General features: G+C 39.6%; 1 protein-coding gene across 1 annotated transcript; it reads left to right on the forward strand.

Moving 5' to 3' along the window:
- Positions 1–11,678: 11,678 nt before the first annotated feature.
- Positions 11,679–12,512, forward strand: LOC121052785. The gene is made up of 2 exons (XM_040518651.1): positions 11,679–11,748; positions 12,112–12,512. Exons 1-2 carry the CDS (start codon positions 11,679–11,681, stop codon positions 12,510–12,512), a joined length of 471 nt encoding a protein of 156 aa, XP_040374585.1.
- Positions 12,513–13,193: the final 681 nt, after the last annotated feature.

The raw sequence follows: 13,193 nt of genomic DNA on the forward strand, positions 1-13,193 counted from the left end.
ATCCCACGTCTCATGTACACTAGTGTAATTTTTAGAGATCTCTATATTCTCATAAATATGTTCTGACGTTGTGGCTTCCCCCAATGATAACCATAATTTGTGAACATTCTCATAAGACGGATTTTGAGTGTCGATGATCAAATGATCGGGTTGTGTCAAAGCATCCTTCAAACCCATGGCCCTCCCAAGCTTCCTAGCTAGGGCCATGGCATGTGCCGCGATAGTGCCATTGTCTATGTCGTTGGTGTCATGCCTACCTTTGTGTAGAGTGGTGATACATCCTATCATAGGAACGTCCATCCTTGCAGGCACGTTTACAGCAGATATGTGTGATCTCGTCACTTTAGCGAGGAACAAGATGAGACATAGTGGGGACAGAATACGACAATTCATGTTGTTCCTCTTTAACGTTGACGTTCTTATCTCCCTAACGATGAGAAGATTGTCTCATTAAAATGACAAGGGTTTTAAGTAGTAGACAAGGGTTGGAGCTTCAAATCTAACATATATGCCCATTCATTTGTGAGGACCCATCTTCGTGCGTTGTGGCGGCGCAATTGGCACATAAATCACGCACTCAAATATACGTAAGTACGAGATGTCAGACTAGTACCAGTCACTAGCTATAACTCATAGAAAGGTTGAGTGGCGGTGGGTCATAGACAAATTAGCACAGCTGCATGCAATCTTGCATAACCCCAAGTGGAAATAGGGGGATTGGTGCGCATGACATTTTGAAACAGTAACGCATTGTTATAGAACTTCGATAACTTATTTTGTTCTTCCACTGTACATCAGTGGCTAATGGGCTTTTAACACCAACATCAGTGCCAAGTTTGCTCTTAAACAAGAATATATTATGTGACCCAGCTTGAAAAGTCCGAATTACCCAGCTCATTTTGAGGTTTGAAACCAAAACCTTATTTCTTCCTCTACATTGCTCCAGCAACCACTCATAGTGTAAGACCTCGGAAATTTGTTATTAATTCCTAAATGTTTCCTGGGATTAATAAAGTGTTCGTTTGTATGATTTCGTGGTTCGAGGGTGGAGTGGAATTATTTTCGGACGAATAATTATTCGAAGTGCACGTTTTAGGGGGTTACGAAGTTTGACTTTTTATATGTTTAGATTTTGTGAGAACTTCCTTCACAAAAATTGTAGAGCGCGTCGATACGAGTTCGTGGACATGTGGAACGCGGAAATCGGAGTTCGTATGAGGAAGTTATGTGCGATTGAAATTTGAAGAAAATTCTATAAATATAAGAAAATTCTGGATTTTTTCATAAATCCCAGAAGTTCCGAAAATCTCATTTTCTCCCCCAGAATTCTCTCTGTTCTCTCTCCTCCGGCCACCTCCGACGACGGGACAAGGCAAGGAACATTCAGACCAGCATCGTGAGCCGCCTTGTGGTGGTGGTTTGCGCCATGGTTCGCCGGAAACAGCGGATCGGAGGGCCCAAAGTTTATGCTTTCGGGATCCGACTAGTTTTCCGATCTCTGACGACTTCCAGGCCGATTTCTTCACGATTTTGGAATGTCCTCTTCCTGCTGATCATCCCCATATAGGCCTTGCATCACGATTTGGTGTGTGGAGCAAAAGATCAAGGTGTGAAGCTTTCAACGGCTCTGGTTGAATCTAGAAACGTGATCAGACAACCAAGATTGATCCAACTTCCAAGCTTGAGGACGATCTAGACCGAATCTCACTTAGCTCCAGGTATGAAGGTGGCTCATCTCTTCATTTTGAACATGTTTGTAGTTGACGACTTTTGCATCGGAGGTGGTTGACTCGTCGTTGACCACCACCATTGACCACCTGCTGACCCGTCGCTTGTGGCGGCACGTGGCAGCGAGTCAGACCATATTTTTGTGTTCTATTTTCAATTTATGCATCTACGCATCGATACAGTCGTTTTGATATATTATAAGGTTATTTTGGAGAAAGTTGATGCATGTTAGGGTTTTAGGGTTTTCGATTCGTTTCGGTTTTCGATCCGTGAGGATTTGGCCGTCCGATCGACTTGTAGTTTTGATTTGTTGATCGTATAAGTGTTCCGAAGACGTTGGATGGTCTCTGATGAGGATCCGATTGTTGGATCGTCGTATAATTGTGTTTTGTGAATTGTGTGCTTTGTGTTGTATTGAGTGTGGCCTTGATTTGATTAGGTGATTGACGGAATTGTATGAGCGGAGTATGGATGATTTTGTGCTTGTCTTGGTTTGTGTGAAGACGCAGCAGGATTTGGAGGTGAGTAAATCTCACGTGGTTCATTTACGAACGGATTTATTTATTACTCGGAATTACTTGTTTAATTGTTAAATCATTTTCGAAACAAATTTTTTGTTTTAAAATATATGAACTTGATCGACAACGGTTCATGGGTAAGTTAAAACAATGTTTTGATATAAAATGATTTTCGAGAGGAATAATTTATAAAACTATAGTTGGTATTAGTGGTCATTCATGCGTGAATGATTACGTATATATATATATATATATATATATATATATTTACGTGGAATATATATATTGGTTGGTGTGACATTGGTGAAGTAATGATGGTGATTTGATTGAATTATTATTGTGAGCATTACTCTTTTCTGGATTACAATTCATCATGTGAGTGATTGATGTAATTGTATGAGTGTAACGGTATACAATTCATCATGTGAGTGATTGATGAAATTGTATGTGTGTAGCGGTATACAATTCATCATGTGAGTGATTGATGAAATTGTATGTGTGTAGCGGCATACAATTCATCATGTGAGTGATTGGTGAAATTGTATGTGTGTAGCGGCATACAATTCATCATGTGAGTGATTGGTGTAATTGTATGTGTGTAGCGGCATACAATTCATCATGTGAGTGATTGATGGAATTGTATTAAAAGAGTATTTGGAGTTGATGGGTGATCATCTACTTTAGTCAAAGTCGATGGGTGAACATCAACTATCGACTTTAGTTTAGAGTTGATGGGTGATCATTGACTTTAGTGTGAGTTGTTTGACTTCTTCATTTATTTTCCTTTTCCTTCTAATTGTTGAATTTTATGTAATCTCCTGAACTAAGTTATATGCAGGGATTACTGTCTTTTGAATTGTTTGTTTTAATGTAATCTCCTGAACTAAATTATATGCAAGGATTACCGCTTTTTGTATTGTTTGTTTTAATGTAAATTCCTGAACTAAACTCTATGCAGGGATTTATATGATTTGTTTTGTTTATTTTCATGTGATCTCCTAAACTAAGTTTCTATGCAGGGATTACTGATTTTGCTTAATTCTTATTGTGGGTACAGTTGTGGGTTGTGATCTGTAGTGATTGGGAAATGAGTTGTGAGGTCATCATTTTGACAAATGCTTTATGTTGAAGGGAAGTGAGTGTGATTTGTCGTTGTGATGATATGTTATGATATGAACTTGATGTTTGGTTGTGTTGTGGAATTAAATATTGTTGCTTTAATTCATCTCACGAATTGAGAAATTATAAGCATGCGTGACGTGAGTCACTTTAATTGAGTTTACTCATACGGGCTGAAAAGCTTACCGGATTTGTTTTGTTCAATCCCGGTGCACTATTCTATGGGGTAGGGGTTTTTGTGCAGGTTAGAATATCGATTAATGGTCGTCGAAGCTGAGGTATACGTTGGGTAGCGTGGACGTCGAGTGGTACTCTTAGTTTTAAGTCTTTCGCTGTGTAGTGAGTTGTGGTGGGTGCGTTTACTTATTGAATTATTATTCGGTTTAATTTGTAAACACTTGGTGATGTGATATTTGACTCTAGAGAACGAGTCGGTGTTGACATTGTGAGTTCAGTTTGTTTGTTGCTTAGTTTTAATGAAAAATTTTCTAGGTGTGTTTTCTTGTGTTTGTTCTCGCGTTTCGGATTTGAATTTTCTTTATTCAAAATTCGGGGCGTGACACATAGAGTTTTTCTATTGGAATCTCCATCTATGCTCATTTGACCTCCCATGCTCTTTACACCTCCTATTTGCTTTTTAAAAAGTAACATTTGCTATCTAAACCTCTTTTAAATACCTAACTTAACCTTGTAAATGGAATGTTCCAAGCATTAAAGATGAGTTTTATTGCTCCCATAATTGTTTGTTTACTGAAAAAAAAAAAATTGAAATAATTATTGAAAAAAGCCATAGCTTGATAACTAATTAAATAATATTACCATAATTGTTTTTCAAACCTAATTGTTCATGTTTTATGGTTACAAAAATTAATTTGCTCATTTAATTATTTTATATAACGTTATCTTATATGCCTCTTCACAAGCTTATTTGGTTTAGTTTACACTCAGTTTCATGATCTTGTAATACTAATGAGAAGAACATTAATCTAATATTTTTTCTATTGCATCATAGTTTTGTTCTTGTATAATTCACCAAGTAATTTTGAATGCATTATCTTTTGAATCTTTTTTTTCTCCAGAAGTTTTCATGAACAAATAAAATCATAAATGAGATTTGAAAATGGAAATGAAATTGTGTTTCTATTATTATAAAGCTTTGGAGAGAGAACAAAAATATATATTTTTTCTTAATATTTTGTTGTCTGTATAGTTTTTTTTTTTTCCATATAAGGACATATAGGTCATTTAATAATTAAAAAATGAGTGAAGTCTGGTAAAGTAGATGAAGAGCTCCGAATAAAAACTCTCCCGCTCATATTCTCCTCGGCCTCTCTCTCTCTCTCTCTCTCTCTCTCTCTCTCTCTCTCTCTCTCTCTCTCTTTAATTTGTTTGATCTGTTTTTTTGACACTCTAATCTTGAGTTTCAGTTTCATTGCCTTGTACGATCATCAAGGCGTGACCTTCATCGGCCTAGATGACGCCGATTCAAGATTATGCTATTATACTTCTGTAATCTCTGACATTTCCGTTTGCGTTCGATATTGGGGATCTGATGTTCCCACAAATTTGCAGCTATGGAAAGGCGGATAATCTAATATATTGTTAATGTCCTCGAGAGCATTGGGGTCCGTTTTTTGTTTGGGTATTTAGGGATTTTTGATTTGGGGCCCAAATTGAGGGTTTTTAATTGGGTGATTTGATTTACAGGTTCTTGCGCGGAAGGCAAATTAAGAATCAGTATTCTTGGAAAGGATTTGGGGCAATCTCTAATGCTATACAAGAGCTTAAAGTATTGCTTTGTCACTGTTTATAAAGAACAAGATTTGATCTATTAGTATTTCTTTTATCTATAAAAAACTTGTTTGGGAAATGTGGAGCTGATTTTGGTTTTGGTGGTATAACAAGAAGGGGGTCTGAAAGAGAATTTCAATACTTTCCATGGCAATTTTCTGGCAATAATGATCCAAAAGTAAGAGAAAGGATTGTTCTTTTGATTTTGTAATAAGGTTTCTGGTTCAATCTGTTTTTTTTTTTTTTGGAAATTTGGTTCGATCTTTGATTTGACTTATGAGCTTGTAGGTACTAGGTAGAATACATCTCCCTTGATGAAGCTACAAGGTTATTACTTGGGATGCAGACAATGCATTCGTAATTACTTGCTGTTTTTGATTCAATTTTATTTTTTTTGGAAACTTGGTTTTTGATTCTGGTAATCAAGATATTGTTGTTTCTTCTTTTTTGGAACTATGTTGAGCTTGTTGTGTATCGATCATTTGCAATTTGTTCTTTTCATCTTTCTTATGTTAGTGTTGCTGAGTTGGCAAAACTAGGACTGGTACCACATGTCATCACACTCAGATGAAGGGATTCAGGTATTGTTGGGATATCAAGGTACTGGCTACAAACTAGTGATTTCATTTTAGCTTCTTGTGGTTGTTTTGTAGTGGCTCAAGTTCTATCTTGTTGCCTTTTTCCTATGTAGGACAAACAGTTTTGAACAATTTAGAGTCTCTGTGTTTTGGTGCTTTATAGAGTGTTTGATAACCTTATAATTTCTAAAGTTCTGGAAGTCAACGCAGTGATATGGTTGCATCATAGTTTCTTATTGATTTATGTAAATTTTATCATTGTTTATGTTGCTTAACTTCTTTTACCCAATGCGTTCAGCTTGTTGGAGGTGTGAATATGGTCCAACAGACTATTATGCTTGCAAAGCAGCCACACATTATTGTAAGTTTTTATTTTTCTAGTATGGGAGGCTTGATTTCCTTAACATCTGTACTATAGTTTTACTTGGATGTCTAGGCTTTTTAAAATCTTGGTTTGTTGACAGTTAGGCATTGCGCATAAAGAAGGTATAGTTTAATGAAGTCTGTTTTCATGTTGTTATGATATTATCCTATGGCGACTTTTAAATAAATTTTTAAATAGGAAAAATTTCACAGATGGTCACTCAACTATGACTCATTCAACACTTTGGTAACTCAAGTTTTAAATATATCACTTTGGTCACTCAATATTACACTGTCAATCACTAAAGTCACTTTGTTAATTTTTTTCATTAAAAAAAAGTTATAAAAAATACTCTTTGGGTGACTTAAGTGATTGACAGTGTAATAGTTGAGTGACCAAAGTGATATATTTGAAACTTCAGTGACCAAAGTGTCGAATGAGTCATAGTTGAGTGACCATTTGTGGAATTCTCCCTTTTAAATATGATAATATTTTCTTGATGGAAAACAGAAATTTAGTTTGTTATATATGTGTAGATATTTCTGTGCCAACATAAGAATATCTGTAAGGGATGTAAAAATTTCTGTAAGTTGACAATTGTGTGTAACTTTGTTAGGTACATGAGATAAGGAGGTTAAGAAAGCAGAGCCAATTCACACCTATGACAGAACAAAGCTTTCGTTGAAGGAGTGGCAACAAAAGACATATCCCTTCCCAGATTCTGACGTGGCTAGCATGTTGGAAGATTTACTTGAGAAGAAGGTGATAAAACTCCCAGAATGCAAGAGGCCCGAGGAAATGCATCGTCTTAAGGATCTGAAATACTGCAAGTACCACCGGATCATCAGTCACCCAGTGGAGAAATGCTTTGTTATGAAAGATTTAATAATGAATCTCGCCAAGCAAGGAAGGATTGAGCTGGATGTCGACGATGTTGCTGAGGTAAACTGCACTACCATCGTGTTTGGTTCATTCGAGCCTGCCCCGTTGCCTCCTCTTCCAATGAAAGCACCATATCAGCTTTCGAGAAAGCCATGCATAAAGTCAAAGTTGGAGAAAGTCAAGCCAATCCATCAAGTGAGCCTCGCACCTGTTGCAACTCTTAAAGTTGACTCAGTTATTGATGACGAGGGATGGATACTTGTCACTCGAAGGAAGGCACGCAAGAGCCCATCGTCATGTTTGCCTATCACTCAAGCAAAATGCAAGCAATCACAAGAAAGTTGTCGGTGTCTCGAGAAAGGGGGGACAAGATTTGTCAAAGAGAGGGGCAATCCTTTCGTTCGAAGACCCCATGGTGTGGCTTTATCAGCAAGAGCCTTTCCCAAGAGAGGCAACGAACAAGAAAAGGTAAGAGCTGCCCACATGACAACAAGCTACGAAATTGGTTCAAAGGATTCTGCCAAGCCTGAGTCAAGCACGGTCAATACGAACCAAACATCAGAAGAGAAAGAGGTGTTGAAGCAGCTAGAAGACCTGCCATTGCACTTCAGTATTTCTGATCTACTACAATTGCCAAAAGCAGCCAGATGTGCTTTGGTACAGGTGCTAATCGACATAGGCAAGTACCCCACAAAGATTAACAAGGTGAAGCCAAAGGAATGTGTCACTTGTGTTGTAGATTGTGACGCCATTCACTTTACGGATGAAGACCTTCAGTTAGGCTCTAAGCCGCATAATAGACCTCTCTTCGTGACAGGGTATGTGCGAAATCAAAAGCTAAACCGCATGCTTGTGGACGGAGGGTCTGCTGTGAACATTATGCCTAGGTAGACTATGAAGCAACTCGGCATCAAAGTGGAAGAGTTGTCTCGAAGCCGTCTCATGATTCAAGGCTTCAACCAAGGGGGGTAAAGAGCCATAGGCATGATCAGAGTAGATATGACAATTGGAGAAATGAAGTCGAACACTTTGTTTCATGTGATCGATGCGAAGACCTCCTATAATTTATTGTTGGGGCGACCGTGGGTTCACGAAAATGGTGTCGTTCCCTCCACTCTTCATCAATGCTTCAAGTTCTACGATGGCGGAGTATAAACAGTAGCAGGTGATACTAAACCGTTCACTGAAGCTGAATCTTACTTTGCAGATTCCAAGTTTTACATGGATGATGAAACAGTAAGGGAATTTCTCCCAGTTGGAGTACCCTTTACAGGGAAGACTGCAGAAGTGCGTAATAAAGAAGTGGAACCCAGCATGGCAAGAAATTGCAATGAGGAACCACATAAAGTTTCGCCTGAAACTAATGTGGCAGCTTCAAAGAACAAAATCAACTCCTCTGCTCCAGTCCTTTGTTATGTGCCAAAGTCCAGGCGAAAAGAAGGGGAATCTCCTTTTGTGGAGGCAAATGAGCAAGAACGTCCGCGAAAGCTAGATGAGAAGGACGTAGAATTGCTAAAAGAAACATCAATCATACTGTTGACAAAGTTGAGCAACACAACTCCCACCAAGCAGCCGCTAAAGGGGTTTGTCAAACCGATTCAAGGCAAGACAGAGCATGGGACACTTCCTAACAAAAGGATAAAGGAAGGATTTGACCCTAACGCTTACAAGCTGCTAGCAAAGGCTGGATATGACTTTGGTTCGTCAAGCAAGGAAGGTGGCCAAGTCATCCCTAGTAAGAAGGTGCATGAGCTTAATGAATCTTAAAGGAGGTTGAGCGAGCAAGGATGCACTGCTGACCCTGCTAAAGCAGGTCTTGGTTTTGTACCAGGAAAACCAATTAAAATTTCAGGAAGAAGAAAAGTTGTGAAGGCAAACACGCAACACATTAGTGTTGAAGTAATAGAAGAAGAGGCTTAAGAATCTGAATCTGCCTCTCGCGTTTCGACATTTGATCGCATTCATCTTAATTCTCAAGTTGCGGTGCCTGAACAAGTGGATGAATTGGTGCCTCGAGTTTCTGTATTTGATCGTGTCGACACATCAACAAGCCGAATCTCATTTTCCAATCGCATCACCCAAACAACCACTCAAGCTTCCGTGTTCAGTAGGTTGTTGTCTTCCGATGAAGGAAATAAGAAATCTGAGTCAGCCCCTCGAAAGTCGGCACTTGAGAGGATACAAGCACCCAAAGAGCAACAAAGGCGAAAGAGAAAGGGGATCGACGACCAAGGAAACGACAAAGAGATCCGAAGTCTCATCCCGTCACGCATGAAGCGACGCTCTGTGTTAGAGGTGAGCTCAAGCGAACAATTCAAGGTAAAGGAGCACACCATCGTACTTACTGGCCAAGTCGGAACTAGTAATGTTGATGGAAATGGCGAAGATGAGATTGTTCAGTCTGCCTATCATATCACGGTAGCAGAAGTATAGGCCTTTGAAGAAGAAGACCATGATCTTTCCGAGGATGAAGCTCCTCCAGAACTTGAAGATGGGGGGCAAGCTACTGTCGACGAGCTTAAAGAGCTCAATTTGGGAACTGACGAAGATCTAAGACCTATCTTCGTGAGCGCTGCGCTGAGTCCCGAAGAAGAAAAGGAATACTATGATCTGCTGCTTGAATATAAAGACGTCTTTGCATGGACGTACAAAGAAATGCCTGGCCTTGACCCAAAGGTAGCGGTTCATTGTCTCGCAGTTAAACCTGAGGCTCGACCGATCAAGCAAACACAACGACGCTTTCGGACAGAATTCCTTCCTTAAATTGAAGCTGAAGTTGATAAGTTAATTGCTGCAGGTTTCATCAGAGAGGTTCAATATCCTAAGTGGATTGCAAACATTGTTCCTGTCAAGAAGAAGAACGGACAACTCCTTGTATGTGTGGACTTCCGCGACTTAAATGACGAATGTCTGAAAAATGACTTTCCTTTGCCCATCGTTGAACTCATGGTGGATGTAACAACAGGGCATGAAGCTTTATCCTTCATGGATGGGTCATCTGGGTACAATCAAATTAGGATGGCCTTAGAAGATGAAGAGCTTACTGCATTCCGCACTCCCAAAGGCATTTATTGTTACAAGGTCATGCCATTCGGATTGAAAAATGCTGGTGCAACATATCAACGTGCTATGCAGAAAATCTTCGGAGACATGCTTCATAAGTACATGGAATGTTATGTCGATGACTTGGTGGTCAAGTCAAAAAAGAGGATGGATCACTTGAAAGACCTAAGAAGGGTGTTCGATAGACTACGCAAATACCAGCTCAAGATGAACCCCCTCAAATGTGCTTTTGGCGTCAGTTCAGGCAAGTTTCTTGGATTCATTGTTAAACATTGTGGCATTAAAGTGGACCAATCAAATATCAAGGCCATTCAAGACATGCTTGAGCCAAGAAATTTACGTGTTAAAAAGTCTCCAAGGACAACTCGCTTTTATTAGACGGTTCATATCGAACCTCGCAAGCCGTTGTCAGCCTTTTAGTCGACTTCTGAAGAAGGATGTGCCTTTCGTATGGGATCAAGCTTGCCATAACGCCTTTGAAAGTATAAAGAAGTACTTGGAAAACCCTCCAGTGTTAGGTGCACCCATCCCTGGGAAGCCGCTTATCCTCTACATTGCTGCTCAAGAGCGATCACTCGGAGCACTCCTAGCCCAAGAAAATGAAGAAAAGAAGGAGAAGGCGTTGTATTACTTGAGTCAAAATCTCACATGACCGGAATTGAATTATCCACCGATAGAGAAAATCTGTCTCGCACTCGTCTTCGCCATCCAAAAGTTAAGACATTACATGCAAGCTTACACTGTGCATCTAGTGGCACGAGCTGACCCAGTCAAGTTTGTGATGTCACAACCAATCTTAACAGGGCAAATGGTAAAATGGGCACTACTCCTTAATCAGTATGAAATTATCTACATACCGGCCAAAGCGGTTAAAGGACAAGCATTGGCTGATTTCCTAGCGGACCATCCTATCCCTGCGGATTGGGAAATTTCAGAAGACTTGCCAGATGAAGAAGTCTTTAATACAGAAGTCCCCCTGGTTGGCAAATGTTCTTCGATGGGTCTTCACGGGCAGATGGGGCAGGAGCTGGTGTGGTTTTCATTTCTCCGCAAAGGCAAATATTGCCTTATGCCTTCACTCTTAGTGAACTATGTTCCAATAATGTTGCTGAGTACCAAGCGCTAATTATGGGACTACAAACCGCAACTGAAATGAAAATCTCAAATCTAGAGGTGTATGGAGACTCGAAGTTAGTAGTTGATCAATTACTAACTGTCTATGAAGTGAAGAAAGAGGATTTGGTTCCTTATTTTCAGCTCGCCACACAACTCTTAAAGGGTTTTGATGTTGTCACACTAACGCATATGCCAAGAAAAGAAAATCAAACGGCAGACGCTTTGGCCAACTTAGCAGCAACTTTGGCATTATCAGAGGATGAAATCATACACCTTCCAATCTGCCAACAGTGGGTCGTACCGACAATCTCTGAGCTTTGGCATGAAGACTCCAATGTTGTCTTTGTTTACTTGATCGATGTTGATGATTGGAGGTACCCATTGATTGATTACCTCAAGTGAAATAAGCTTTCTGATGACCCAGAGCAACGCTCGGACATAAGACGAAGAATACCACGCTTCTTCTACTACAAGGAGACTCTTTATCGACGATCATTCGATGGATTGCTTCTTAGATATATGGGGAAAGAGGAAGCTGCTAAAGCTATGGAAGAAGCTCATTCAGGAGTATGTGGAGCTCACCAGTCAGGTCCTAAGCTCCATTTTTAAGTAAAGAGGATGAGTTACTATTGGCCCACCATGGTTAAAGATTGCATGGAGTATGAACAAAGGTGTCAAACTTTCCAGTTTCACGCAAACTTCATCCATCAACCACCAGAGCCATTGCATCCAATTTTTGCTTCCTACCCATTCGATGTGTGGGGACTTGATGCTGTAGGGCCCATCACTCCAAAATCCTCTGCCGGTCACTCATACATTCTAGCGGCTACGGATTCTTTTTCAAAGTGGGCATAGGCGGTGCCGCTTAAGGAAATAAAGAAAGAAAACATTGTAGACTTCATCAAAGGGAATATCATTCAATGATATGGTGTTCCGCGCTGCATCATCACAGACAACGCCAAGTACTTTTCCAATAGTGCCGTGGAGAAACTCTGTGAGAAATATCACTTCAAGCTGCACTTTTCTTCTATGTACAACGCCTCGACTAATGGGTTGGCTGAAGCATTTAACAAGACATTGTGTAACATTTTGAAGAAAGTTGTCAGCAAAACGAAAAAGGATTGGCATGAAAGAATGGGTGAGGCGCTTTGGGCCTACAGAACGACATATCGAACTCCCATGAAAGCTACACCTTACTCCCTTGTATATGGTGTTGAAGCTGTCTTACCCATGAAGAAACAAATTCCATCTTTGAGGATTGCATTGCAAGAAGGACTGACTAATGAAGAGAACGCCAAGTTACGCCTTCAGGAGTTGGAAGCCTTAGATGAACAGAGACTTGATGCGCAATAGCACTTGGAATGTTATCAAGCTCGAATGTCACGAGCTTTCAACAAAGGGGTTCGACCCCGATCCTTTCAAGTTGGTGACCTAGTGCTTGCTGTGTGCAGGCCTATCATCATGACACACAAGACTGGTCCTAAGTTCAAGTCAAAGTGGGATGGACCTTATGTTGTCAGCGAAATCTACACCAATGGAGCCTACAAAATTGTGGCTAAAGATGGCTTGAGAATTGGCCCCATAAATGGAAAGTTCCTGAAGAGGTACTACGCTTGAAGAAAGTAAGAAGACGCTCCTAGTCAGCACGAGCCTAAACTGCACATGACACAAAAAAAAAAAAAAAATCCGTTGAGTTGAAAACCCGAGGATCAAAAAAAAAATTTCACTTCATCCATAAACCCTTGAACTACGTGATGACTTGATTCCTTCATTAGAATGATACGTAGGCAGCTTGGGAATAACAAACTCAAGTTCAGTCAAATCAAATAAAAATAAAGGGTTTGTTTACCATTCATAAAGAAGATAAATGGACAATACTTTATTTGCATAATAAGTCATGACTCTCAAAGTTTGACTTATTACAAGTAATAAAAATAAAATAAAAATCTCAAGTTCAGTCAAATCAAATAAAAATAAAGGGTTTGTTTACCATTCATAAAGAAGATAAATGGACAAGTACTTTATTTGCATAAT

This window comes from Rosa chinensis, chromosome 4, assembly GCF_002994745.2.
Source record: "Rosa chinensis cultivar Old Blush chromosome 4, RchiOBHm-V2, whole genome shotgun sequence".
NCBI classification, from domain to species: domain Eukaryota; kingdom Viridiplantae; phylum Streptophyta; class Magnoliopsida; order Rosales; family Rosaceae; genus Rosa; species Rosa chinensis.